This window comes from Ranitomeya variabilis, chromosome 3, assembly GCF_051348905.1.
Source record: "Ranitomeya variabilis isolate aRanVar5 chromosome 3, aRanVar5.hap1, whole genome shotgun sequence".
NCBI lineage: Eukaryota > Metazoa > Chordata > Amphibia > Anura > Dendrobatidae > Ranitomeya > Ranitomeya variabilis.
In genome coordinates, this window is record NC_135234.1 from 321880232 (window position 1) to 321894247 (window position 14016).

At 43.1% G+C, this 14016-nt stretch overlaps 1 protein-coding gene across 1 annotated transcript in view; it reads right to left on the reverse strand.

The window, feature by feature from the left end:
• Positions 1 to 14016, reverse strand: part of TANGO6 (transport and golgi organization 6 homolog) — a 95530-nt gene that overhangs the window by 39633 nt on the left and 41881 nt on the right. The window contains exons 13-14 of the mRNA XM_077295726.1: positions 2305 to 2655; positions 2164 to 2221 (exon numbers count right to left, since the gene is read on the reverse strand). Coding sequence (XP_077151841.1) covers positions 2164 to 2221; positions 2305 to 2655 — 409 coding nt within the window. The remainder of the gene's footprint in view (positions 1 to 2163; positions 2222 to 2304; positions 2656 to 14016) is intronic.

The following is a 14016-nucleotide window of genomic DNA, read 5'->3' on the forward strand; positions in this document are numbered from 1 at the left end:
TGTTTTCTGTATGCAGCCAGAGCAGTGATCCTTCTGTTATTGAACGGCCAGCGGGGTTTTACAAAACGGCACAGCTATTAACAACAAAAGGTGACATTCTCGCAGATCACTCCCCACCCGCTTTCAAATCAAGGGTACTGGGTTCGGAGGTTGATCAGGGGTACAACAATGTCCCTCCTGGATACCGAGGAGTCCCGCGATCTCTGGTCGGGACAGCTGCCACTCGAGCGGCTGCTACTCTTAGTGTGCCCAAGCTGGGGACCAGGCATAGACACTGGTGAATGCTTCTGCTGCTGCTGTAAGGGCTGCTGCTGTTGTCCACTGTAATCCTCCAAAATGGGGAGCTTCAGACACGAGCGCCTCTTCTGTGGTCATCCCTTCTTATAATAGGAATCCACTGTGCTTCCTGCCTCCTCCGATACCGATCCATGCCCATCCTCCTCCAGACGCCCTGGCTGGACGCGCCAAGTATCCACGCACCCCGGCTGGCTTTTTCGCCATGTGCACCGCTATCTTAGGCCCGGCACACACCCCGACGTTATGTGGGCACGCCCATTCCCGGCACGTCTCGCGCGCCCCCGGCTCACTATGGACTGGTGGTCAGCAGGCAGAGGAGGGAGAGTGTTGCGGCGGCCGCAGAAGAGTCGCTGGGCCCATGACGTCGAGGCCCCACAGGTTCCGTGGATAGCGCTTCCACCACCTGAAGGCCGGCATACAAGCACTTTGTCTTTTTTCCAGTACCGGGACAGGAGTGGGTGAGTGGATAAGAAAGTCATCAAACTGCCGGGTTTTCAGCACGAGGTTCCCTGTCAGGACAGGAAACCCAACTGAAGCGAGGGAGAGGTACCGCCCTTTTATTTCAGGAGGTTTCCTGTTCTGGCTGGGCAGATCCCTCTCTCAGGTGTGCTGTCATGGGGGAAGGGAAAAAATTAACTTTGTGATGATATTCTAATTTAGTGAGAAGCACTTGTACATCCCATGACTTTCTGTACAAGCACCAGCACTTTACATTTTTGGGAGATGTTGCCATCTAGTGCCCATGTGAAATATTAGCAGCTTTTTTCAGTGTGGTTTTGGATAAAACAGGTGATCATATATCCTTTGAATCCATTAGTTTTCACCTGATTATGATAGCTTTTTTCATATAAGCTAAGGAATAATAATATAATAAATAAAAATTGTACCTGTGCTGCACTCTTTTGGCTCCAAATTCATCTCAGTACCTACTATTGTTTTCAATTTTTTTAAACATTGAAAAAATCTTTTATCATTGATTATTTTGGTCTCTTCCATTTTTTATACCAGCAATGATGTTGTTGGATCTGGTATAAGTTGTATATGTATACATCAGTTTCTTTGAGAAGTGCAGCCTATAGACACAAGGAATTATAATATAGTGGATAATTGTTGTATAAAGCATAGATTTCAAACTGTGTTTTGCTTGTCACTTCCATACAGACACTGTCTGCGTCAGTTTCCCTTATGCTATTGTTCACACGTTGCGTTATTTTTGCTGCTTTTTTATTGAAATTTTAAGCTGCGTTTTACAGTACCAGCAAAAGCTATGAGATTACAGAAATCTCATGCACACCTGTTTTCCTGACTGATTTGTAAAACTGCTGCGTTTTTTGCATACTGCTGCATTGTCACTTTAACAGCGTTTTTTTCACTCATAGAAAGTAACAGGCAAGTGCAAAAAGTAAGCCAAAAAAAACCCCTGCAGGTATCAAGTTTTACTGCATTTTTGGTGCAAAAAAACTTAAGGAAACTGCATCATGCTTTTTGGGGGCACTAAACTATCAGCATGCACAAGAGATAACAAAAATGCAGCAAAACCTGGTTTATGTAAGCAGCTTCATTACTGCCAAGAGAGCAGGTTTTGCTGCAAAAATGTAACGTGTGAACATAGCCTTACAGTCACACTCAACAGTTGTGGATAGCCTCAAAGGTTGAGGGGTCAATGGCATTATCTATGGAGTTATCACTGTAGGCAGAGAAATTCTGATCACTCAGCGCACATTAGAACAGAATATAACATTTGATCCATGAACTGGGGCTATTTGTTCCAAGATGACAGATTACAAAGTTTTATTAGCCATCACGTGGTAGGTTAAAAAATGTCAGTATCTTACTTCTGAAGACTGAGTCTGTGCGATAGTTTACCTTGTATAGCTGATAGATACACAAAGGGGTCTCCATGCTCTAAATTCCCCACAAAAAGCTGGAAAAAAAATTGAAAAATGTATTAGAGGAATTTTAATGCAGCGCTATCAAGTGGTTAATAAGACATGGCTACCAGCATACCCGCATGACCTGCTCTCTTAGTTCTAGCACTTGCGGGTGCCTTTGCTCGAGGAGACGAGTGAGGGAGCGCAGGGCTGCTGCCCTGGTGGGTACATCCGAGTCTTGGGTTGCGCTTAGAATCTCATAGATGTCCTGTAGGTCACAATCTCTTTTAGGTCTTGGTTGTTTTGTGCCCCTTTTCTCACTGTCACAGTCAGTTGTTTTGTTTGATAGGGGAACAGCACAATGTGTGGCAATGGTCAATCGCAGGTCACTAGCCAGTTCCTGAATTACAGGCTCTGGGTGGCCCTCCATTACTTTTTCCAGCACTGGAATCAACCTCTTCAAATGCCCAAAATCCGTTGAACTCATCTGTGTGGGAAACATGTTGACAATAAATAAGAATAAGCAATATGTATTAGGAGGACATGCTTTTATGTTATGGATTCACATGTCAAAACGTATTTTAACCACTTGCTCATGAGTTAAAATGTTCCTTGTCTTTAGGGTACTGACTAGATCACATGTGTAAGAAATTATGAAAAAAAAAGAATTACAGTTGTACAAGTTGTCAGTTGATTGTACAGTCTCCACCGACTGACCTTTAGAGGTAAGTTCACACGGCATTTTTGCTGCGTTTTCATGACCCAGCCTATTTTGACCTTAATGACCTGGCCGTTTTTTGCAATTCTGACCAGTGTCCCTTTATGAGGTAATAACTCAGGAACGCTTTAACGGATCCTAGCGGTTCTGAGATTAAATAAATAAATTTAGGTCGATAATTTTTGCGTTTATTTGTGAAAAAAATGGAAATTTGGTGAAAATTTCGCAATTTTCTAATTTTTAATTTTTATTCTGTTAAACGAGAGAGTTATGTGACACAAAATAGTTAATAAATAACATTACCCACATGTCTACTTTACATCAGCACAATTTTGGAAACAACATTTTTTTTGCTAGGAAGTTATAAGGGTTAAAATTTGACCAGCGATTTCTCATTTTTACAACGAAATTTACAAAACCATTTTTTTTTAGGGACCACCTCACATTTGAAGTCAGTTTGAGGGGTCTGTATGGCTGAAAATACCCAAAAGTGACACCATTCTAAAAACTACACCCCTCAAGGTGCTCAAAACCACATTCAAAACGTTTATTAACCCTTCAGGTGCTTCACAGCAGCAGAAGCAACATGGAAGGAAAAAATGAACATTTAACTTTTTAGTCACAAAAACGATCTTTTAGCAACAATTTTTTTATTTTTCCAAGGGTAAAAAGAGAAACTGGACCCCAAAAGTTATTGTACAATTTGTCCTGAGTACGCCGATATCCCATATGGGGGGGGGGGGGAAACCACTGTTTGGACGCACTACAGGGCTCGGAAGGGAAGGAGCGCCATTTGACTTTTTCAATGAAAAATTGGCTCCAATCTTTAGCGGACACCATGTTGCGTTTGGAGAGCCCCTGTGTGCCTAAACATTGGAGCTCCCCCACAAGTGACCTCATTTTGGAAACTAGACCCCCCAAGGAGCTTATCTAGATGCATATTGAGCACTTTGAACCCCCAGGTGCTTCACAAATTGATCCGTAAAAAATGAAAAAGTACTTTTTTTTTTTTTCACAAAAAAATTTATTTTAGCCTTAGCGTTTTCATTTTCACATGGGCAACAGGATAAAATGGATCCTAAAATGTGTTGGGCAATTTCTCCTGAGTACACTGATACCTCATATGTGGTCACAAACCACTGTTTGTGCACACGGCATGGCTCGGAAGGGAAGGAGCGCCATTTGACTTTTGAATGAAAAATTAGCTCCAATCGTTAGCGGACACCATGTCGCGTTTGGAGAACCCCTGTGTGCCTAAACATTGGAGCTCCTACACATGTGACCCCATTTTGGAAACTAGACCTCCCATGGAACTAATCTAGATGTGCGGTGACCACTTTAAACCCCCAAGTGCTTCACAGAAGTTTATAATACATTTTTACAATTCTGACCACTGTGAGGCTTATGAGGTTATAACTCTGGAACGCTTCAACAGATCCTGACATTGTTTTCTCGTGACATATTGTACTTCATGATAGTGGTAACATTTCTTTGATAATACCTGCGTTTATTTATGAAAAAAACGGAAATTTGGCGAAAATTTCGCAATTTTCCAACTTTGAATTTTTATACCCTTAAATCACAGAGATATATCACACAAAATACGGTACTTAATAAGTAACATTTCCCACATTTTTATTTTAAATCAGCACAATTTTGGAACCAAATTTTTTTTTGTTTTGTTAGGGAGTTATAAGGGTTAAAAGTTGACCAGCAATTTCTCATTTTTACACCACCATTTTTTTTTTAGGGACCACATCTCATTTGAAGTCATTTTGAGGGGTCTATATGATAGAAAATAACCAAGTGTGACACCATTCTATAAACTGCACCCCTCAAGGTGCTCAAAACCACATTCAAGAAGTTTATTAACCCTTCAGGTGTTTCACAGGAATTTTTGGATTTAAAAAAAAAAAAAAAATGAACATTTAACTTTTTTTCACAAAAAATTTACTTCAGCTCCAATTTGTTTTATTTTACCAAGGGTAACAGGAGAAAATGGACCCCAAAAGTTGTTGTACAATTTGTCCTGAGTACGCCGATACCCTATATGTGGGGGTAAACCACTGTTTGGGCGCATGGCAGAGCTCGGAAGGGAAGGAGCGCCGTTTGACTTTTCAATGCAAAATTGACTGGAATTGAGATGGGACGCCATGTTGCGTTTGAAGAGCCCCTGATGTGCCTAAACATTGAAACCCCCCACAAGTGACACCATTTTGGAAAGTAGACCCCCTAAGGAACTTATCTAGATGTGTGGTGAGCACTTTGACCCACCAAGTGCTTCACAGAAGTTTATAATGCAGAGCCATAAAAATAAACAATCATATTATTTCACAAAAATTATCTTTTCGCCCCACATTTTTTATTTTCCCAAAGGTAAGAGAAGAAATTGGACCCCAAAAGTTGTTGTGCAATTTGTCCTGAGTACGCTGATACCCCATATGTGGGGGTAAACTACTGTTTGGGCGCATGGCAGAGCTCGGAAGGGAAGAAGCGCCGTTTGACTTTTCAATGCAAAATTGACTGGAATTGAGACGGGACGCCATGTCGCGTTTGGAGAGCCACTGATGTGCCTAAACATTGAAACCCCCCACAAGTGACACCATTTTGGAAACTAGACCCCCTAAAGAACTTATCTAGATGTGTTGTGAGAGCTTTGAACCCCCAAGTGTTTCACTACAGTTTATAACGCAGAGCCGTGAAAATAATTTTTTTTTTTTCACAAAAATTATTTTTTAGCCCCCAGTTTTGTATTTTCCCAAGGGTAACAGGAGAAATTGGACCCCAAAAGTTGTTGTCCAATTTGTCCTGAGTAGGCTGATACCCCATATGTGGGGGGGACCACCGTTTGGGTGCATGGCAGAGCTCGGAAGGGAAGGAGCGCCGTTTGGAATGCAGACTTAGATTGAATGGTCTGCAGGCGTCACATTGCGTCTGCAGAGCCCCTAACATGGCGGGCATACCGCCTGTTCAACCTGTGCAACCGCACAGGGGCCCAGAGCGGGAGGGGGCCCCCCGACGGTCATACAAAGCAATGAATGTGAATGACAGCCAGCGGTAATATTACTGCTAACAGGAGAAGCAGGGGGGCCCGCTCTGCTGCACGCATGTGATATGACAGTTAAACGGGCCCCTCTCCTCACCTACTAGCATATATTATGCTGCTGTCACTGCTGCGGTCTGCGGTGAGGTGACGGGTAGCAGACGCTGGACCAGGAAGAGAGGAGGGAGGAGGAGGGAGGGGGAGGGCCCCTCAGTCACAGTGAGTCACTGAAGCTTGCTCAGACCTGCATCTCTCCACCCACACATCACATGTATGGCCACTGCTGCTCTGTGCGCACAGAACCTGTGATGAGGTCACAGGAGGGGAGGAGTCAGGAGTCACATGATCAGGGGCCTCCGTGTATTGCAGGACTCTGCTGTGCTGTCATGGTGCTAGACGATAAGCTTATGTGTGAGGTCAGGAGTTGTTTACAGTGTGGATGTAGCAGAGCCGCGTATGTGTGTGTATGAGGTGTACGGAGCGGGGCCGTGTGTGTGTATGAGGTGTACAGAGCGGAGCCGTGTGTGTGTATGAGGTGTACGCAGCGGGGCCGTGTGTGTGTATGAGGTGTACAGAGCGGAGCCGTGTGTGTGTATGAGGTGTACGGAGCGGAGCCGTGTGTGTGTATGAGGTGTACGGAGCGCAGCCGTGTGTGTGTATGAGGTGTACGGAGCGCAGCCGTGTGTGTGTATGAGGTGTACGGAGCGGAGCCATGTGTGTATGAGGTGTACGGAGCAGAACCGTGTGTGTATGACGTGTACGGAGCGGAGCCGTGTGTTTATGAGGTGTACGGAGCGGAGCCGTGTATGCTAGATGTACGGAGCGGAGCCGCGTGTGTAGGAGTAACTACGTGTGGCCATTATACTGTACGCAGTATCATGTGTGGCAATTACACAGTATGTAGTATCATGTGGGGCCATCATACAGTATGCAGCATCATGTGTGGCCATTATACAGTATGTAGTATCATGTATGGCCATTATACAGTATGGAGCATCATGTGTGGCCATTATACAGTATGGAGCATCATGTGTGGCCATTATACAGTATAGAGCACTATGTGGCCATCATACAGTATTTAGCATCATGTGTGGCCATTATACAGTATGGAGCATCATGTGTGGCCATTATACAGTATGGAGCATCACGTATGGCCATTATACAGTATGTAGCATCATGTGTGGCCATTATACAGTTTGGAACATCATGTGTGGCCATTATACAGTATGGAGCATCATGTGTGGCCATTATACAGTATGGAGCACTGTGTGGCCATTATACAGTATTGAGCATCATGTATGGCCATTATACAGTATGGAGCATCATGTGTGGCCATTATACAGTATGGAGCATCAAGTGTGGCCATTATACAGTATGGAGCAATGTGTGGCCATATATTTTTTTTGTATAATTATTGTTTATGAAACAGTGTGATCAGCAATGCTAAATGGCTGTGGTTGGGATGTGGACATGGGTGTGACTAGTTGAGAAATGGGTGTGGTCAGAGGCATGGCTTAAAAATTTCTCCCTTTTTCCCCCTCTTTAAAAGTTCGGAGGTATGGTTTAACTGCGCCCCTACTTGTATATGTTTGAGGAAAAGGTGTGTGTAAATGGGTGCGGCTTAAAAAATGGGTGTGGTTTTCCTACACACAAACACAGAACCTGTTGTTAAAAATTTGAATCCCACCCCTGCCTATATGTTTACATAACTTTGTTGCGCTATGGAGGGGGGGGGGGCCCGGGAAAATTTTTTGCACAGGTGCCCTCTGCAGTCTGTGTCTGCCCCTGGCCCCTAATATACCTAAACAGTAGAAACTCCCCACAAATGACCCCATATTGGAAACTAGACCCCCCAAGGAACTTATCTAGATGTGTGGTGATAACTTTGAACCCCTAAGTGTTTCACTACAGTTTATAACGCAGAGACGTGAAAATAAGAAATAATTTTTTTCCACAAAAATTAGTTTTTAGCCCCCAGTTTTGTATTTTCCCACTCTTTTTGGGCGAATGGCAGAGCTCGGAAGGGAAGGAGCACCGTTTGGAATGCAGAGTTAGATGGAATGGTCTGCAGGTGTCACATTGCATTTGCAGAGCCCCTAATGTACCTAAACAGTAGAAAGCCCCCACAAGTGACCCCATATTGGAAACTAGACCCCCCAAGGAACTTATCTAGATGTGTTGTGAGAGCTTTGAACCCCCAAGTGTTTCACTACAGTTTATAACGCAGAGCCGTGAAAAAAAAAAAAAAAATTCCCACAAAAATGGTTTTTTAGCCCCTTAAATTTTTATTTTCCCAAGGATAACAAGAAAAATTGGACCCCAAAAGTTGTTGTACAATTTGTCCTGAGTACGCTGATACCCCATATACTGGGGTAAACTCCTGTTTGGGTGCACGGGAGAGCTCGGAAGGGAAGGAGCACTGTTTTACTTTTTCAACGCAGAATTGGCTGCAATTGACATCGGACGCCATGTCGCGTTTGGAGAGCCCTTGATGTGCCTAAACAGTGGAAACCCCCAATTCTAACAAACGCTAACCCATACACACCCCTAACCCTAATCCCAACTCTAACCACACCCCTAACTCCAACACACCCCTAACCACACCCCTAACCCTGACACACCCCTAACCCTAATCCCAACCGTAACTGTAATCCAAACCCTAACCCTAACTTTAGCCCCAACCCTTACCCTAACTTTAGCCCCAACCCTTACCCTAACTTTAGCCCCAACCCTAACCCTAACTTTAGCCCCAACCCTAACCCTAATGGGAAAATGGAAATAAATACATTTTTTTTATTTTATTATTTTTCCCCAACTAAGGGGGTGATGAAGGGGGGTTTGATTTATCTTTATAGCAGGTTTTTTAGTGGATTTTTATTATTGGCAGCTGTCACACACTAAAAGACGCATTTTATTGCAAAAAATTGTTTTTGCGTCTCCACATTTTGAGAGCTATAATTTTTCCATATTTTGGTCCACAGAGTCATGTGAGGTCTTGTTTTTTGCGGGACGAGTTGACGTTTTTATTGGTACCATTTTTTTTATCGCTTTTTATTCCGATTTTTGTGAGGCAGAATGACCAAAAACCAGCTATTCATGGATTTCTTTTGGGGGGGGGGGGCGTTTATACCGTTCCACGTTTGGAAAAATTGATAAAGCTGTTTTATTCTTCGGGTCAGAACGATTACAGCGATACCTCATTTATATCTTTTTTTATGTTTTGGTGCTTCTATACGATAACTATTTTATGGAAAAAATTATTATTTTTGCATCGCTTTATTCTGAGGTCTATAACTTTTTTATTTTTTCGCTGATGATGCTCTATGGCGGCTTGTTTTTTGCGGGACAAGATGACGTTTTCAGCGGTACCATGGTTATTTATATCCGTATTTTTTATCGCGTGTTATTCCACTTTTTGTTCGGCAGTATGATAATAAAGCGGGTTTTTTTTACGGTGTTCACTGAAGAGGTTAACTAGCGGGACAGTTTTATAGGTTGGGTCGTTACGGACGCGGCGATACTAAATATGTGTACTTTTATTGTGTTTTTTTTCTTTAGATAAAGAAACGTATTTATGGGAACAATATATATATATTTTTTTTTACATATGTGAATACTTGCAGGCGCAGGGCCTCTCTGACCTTTCCCTGCGCACTGCAGTACTTTGCTCTGCCCTCAACAGGGCAGATAAAGTACGCCTGCGCAGGAGCCGCGGCAGAAAGCAAAGAAGAGGATGTCATCGTATGAAGATGGGAGGCACCGGACCGCGACGTCCATCGGACCAGACCGCTCCTGGGTGAGTATATGACCTTTTTTTCTTATCTTTCAGGTGACATTGGGGGCTTATATACAGCACTAGCTGAAGAGCCCGGCGTTGCCTAGGCATAGTAAATATCTGTGGTTAGTTATAGCACCTCACTTCTCTCATTTTCCCCCTCACGCCTCTCATTTTCCCCCTCACTCCTCTCATTTTCCCCCTCACTCCTCTCATTTTCCCCCTCACTCCTCTCATTTTCCCCCTCACGCCTCTCATTTTCCCCCTCACGCCTCTCATTTTCCCCCTCACGCCTCTCATTTTCCCCCTCACGCCTCTCATTTTCCCCCTCACTCCTCTCATTTTCCCCCTCACTCCTCTTATTTTCCCCCTCACTCCTCTCATTCCCCCCTAACACTTGTCATTTTGACCTCACATCTGTCATTTTCCGATCACTCCACTATTTTCCCTCACTCCTCTCAATTTGCACTCACACCTTTTCATTTTCACCTCACACCCCTCATTTTCACCTCAGTATATACATGTTTGTCATCTCCCTTATATATAGTATACACCTGTATGTCATCTCCTGTATATAGTATATACCTGTATGTCATCTCCCCTGTAAATAGTATATACCTGCTGTATGTCATTTCCTCCTGCATATTGTATATACCTATGTGTCATCTCCTCCTGTATATAGTATATACCTGTATGTCATCTCTTCTGTATATACTATATACCTGTATGTCATCTCCAACTATAGTATATGCCTGTATGTCATCTCCTGTATATAGTATATATGTGTCATCTCCCCTGTATATAGTATATACCTGTGTGTCCTCTCCTCCTGTATATAGTATATACCTGTGTGTCCTCTCCTCCTGTATATAGTATATACCTGTGTGTCATCTCCTCCTGTATATAGTATATGCCTGTGTGTCATCTCCCCTGTATATAGTATATACCTGTGTGTCATCTCCCCTGTATATAGTATATACCAGTGTGTCATCTCCTCCTGTATATAGTATATACCTGTGTGTCATCTCCTCCTGTATATAGTATATACCTGTGTGTCATCTCTCCTGTATATAGTATATACCTGTGTCATCTCCTGTTTATAGTATATACCTGTATGTCATCTCCTCCTGTATATAGTATATACCTGTGTGTCATCTCCCCTGTATATAGTATATATGTGTGTGTCATCTCCTCCTGTATATATTATATACCTGTGTGTCATCTCCTCCTGTATATAGTATATACCTGTGTGTCATCTCTCCTGCATATAGTATATACCTGTGTCATCTCCTCCTGTATATATTATATACCTGTGTGTCATCTCCTCCTGTATATAGTATATACCTGTGTGTCATCTCCCCTGTATATAGTATATACCTGTGTGTCATCTCCTCCTGTATATAGTATATATCTGTATGTCATCTCCTCCTGTATTAGACCGCGTTCACACGTTATTTGCTCAGTATTTTTACCTCAGTATTTGTAAGCTAAATTGGCAGCATGATAAATCCCCAGCAAACAGGAAGCCCTCCCTCCTGGCAGTATATATTAGCTCACACATACACAAAATAGACAGGTCATGTGACTGACAGCTGCCGTATTTCCTATATGGTACAGTTGTTGCTCTTGTAGTTTGTCTGCTTACTAATCAGATTTTTTTTTGAAGGATAATACCAGACTTGTGTGTGTTTTAGGGCGAGTTTCATGTGTCAAGTTGTGAGTGTTGAGTTGCGTGTCGCGACATGCATGTAGCAACTTTTGTGAGATGAGTTTTGTGTGGCGACATACGTGTAGCAACTTTTTGTGTGTCGAGTTGCATGTGACAGGTTAGTGTAGCAAGTTGTGTGCAGCAAGTTTTGCGCATGGCGAGTTTTGCGCGTGGCGAGTTTTATGTGCGGTGCGTTTTGAGTATGTGCAAGTTTTGTGTGAGGCAACTTTTGTGCATGTGGCAATTTTTCCGCGTGTGCAAGTTTTGTGTGTGGCGAGTTTTCCATGAGGTGAGTTTTGCACGTGTGGTGAGTTTTGCGTGAGCCTAGTTTTGCGAGTGGCGAGTTTTGCGCGTGGCGAGTTTTGAGCGGCGACTTTTGTGTTTTGACTTTTATGTGGCGAAGTTGGTGTATGTGTGGTGAAATGTGTGCCGAGGGTGATATATGTGTTCAAGCACGTGGTAGTGTGTGGCGCATTTTGTGTGTGTGTTCATATCTCCGTGTGTGCTGAGTATCCCATGTCGGGGCCCCACATTAGCAACTGTACGGTATATACTCTTTGGCGCCATTGCTCTCACTCTTTATGTCCCCCTTGTTCACATCTGGCAGCTGTCAATTCACCTCCAACACTTTTCCTTTCACTTTTTCCACATTATGTAGATGGGGGCAAAATTGGTGAATTGGAAAACGCGGGGTTAAAATTTCGCCTCACAACATAGCCTATGACGCTCTCGGGGTCCAGACGTGTGACTGTGCAAAATTTTGTGGCTGTAGCTGCGACGGTGCAGATGCCAATCCCGGACATACACACACACACATACATACACACACACATTCAGCTTTATATATTAGACTAGCTGTACTACCCGGCTTCGCCCGGGTTAATGACTGCTGTTAGCAAAATAGAATGTGTTAACAAAAATTTATTCTGCACACAAAAACCACAAAACAAATAGATAGAAATGTAATTATTAAAAGGCAAAAACTAAGCTAATAGAAGAATTTCACAACATATATTAGCTTTGTTATACTGAGAATGTCTTTGTTGCCTATATTAACCAATCAGAGCTCAGATTAATTAACTGTAGCAAAATAGAAGCTGAGCTGTGATTGGTTGCTATTGGCAGCCTGATAAATCCCCAGCCAACAGGAAGCCCTCCCCCTGGCAGTATATATTAGCTCACACATACACATAATAGACAGGTCATGTGACTGACAGCTGCCGTATTTCCTATATGGTACAATTGTTGCTCTTGTAGTTTGTCTGCTTATTAATCAGATTTTTATTTTTGAAGGATAATACCAGAATTCTGTGTGTTTTAGGGCGAGTTTCATGTGTCAAGTTGTGTGTGTTGAGTTGCGTGTGGCGACATGCGTGTAGCGACTTTTGTGAGATGAGTTTTGTGTGGCGACATGCGTGTAGCAACATTTTGTGTGTCGAGTTGCATGTGACAGGTTAGTGTAGCAAGTTGTGTGCAGCAAGATTTGTGCATGGCGAGTTTTGCGCGTGGCGAGCTTTATGTGTGGTGCGTTTTGAGTATGTGCAAGTTTTGTGTGAGGCAACTTTTGCATGTGGTGCAACTTTTGTACATGTGGCAATTTTTCTGTGTGTGCAAGTTTTGCATGAGGTGAGTTTTCCATGAGGTGAGTTTTGCACGTGTGGCGAGTTTTGCGTGAGCCTAGTTTTGCATATGGCGAGTTTTGCATGTAGCGAGTTTTGCGCGTGGCGAGTTTTGAGTGGTGACTTGTGTTTCGACTTTTATGTGGCGAGGTTGGTGTGTGTGTGGTGAAATGTGTGCTGAGGGTGGTATATGTGTTCAAGCACGTGGTAGTGTGTGGCGCATTTTGTGTGTGTGTTCATATCCCCGTGTGTGGTGAGTATCCCATGTCGGGGCCCCACCTTAGCAACTGTACGGTATATACTCTTTGGCGCCATCGCTCTCATTCTTTAAGTCCCCATTGTTCACATCTGGCAGCTGTCAATTTTCCTCCAACACTTTTCCCTTCACTTTTTCCCCATTATGTAGATAGGGGCAAAATTGTTTGGTGAATTGGAACGCGCGGGGTTAAAATTTCACCTCACAACATAGCCTATGACGCTCTCGGGGTCCAGACGTGTGACTGTGGAAAATTTTGTGGCTGTAGCTGCGACGGTGCAGATGCCAATCCCGGACATACACACATACAGCTTTATATATTAGATATACCTGTATGTAATCTCCTGTATATAGTATATACCTGTGTGTCATCTCACCTATATATAGTATATATCTGTGTGTCATCTCCTCCTGTATATAGTATATACCTGTATGTCATCTCCTCCTGTATGTAGTATGTACCTGTATGTCATCTCCTCCTCTATATAGTATATACCTGTGTGTCATCTCTCCTGTATATAGTATATATCTGTGTGTCATCTCCTCCTGTATATAGTATATACCTGTGTGTCATCTCCCCTGTAAATAGTATATACCTGTGTGTCATCTCCTCCTGTATATAGTATATACCTGTATGTCATCTCCTCCTGTATATACTTTATACCTGTGTGTCATCTCTCCTGTATATAGTATATGCCTGTGTGTCATCTCCCCTGTATATAGTATATA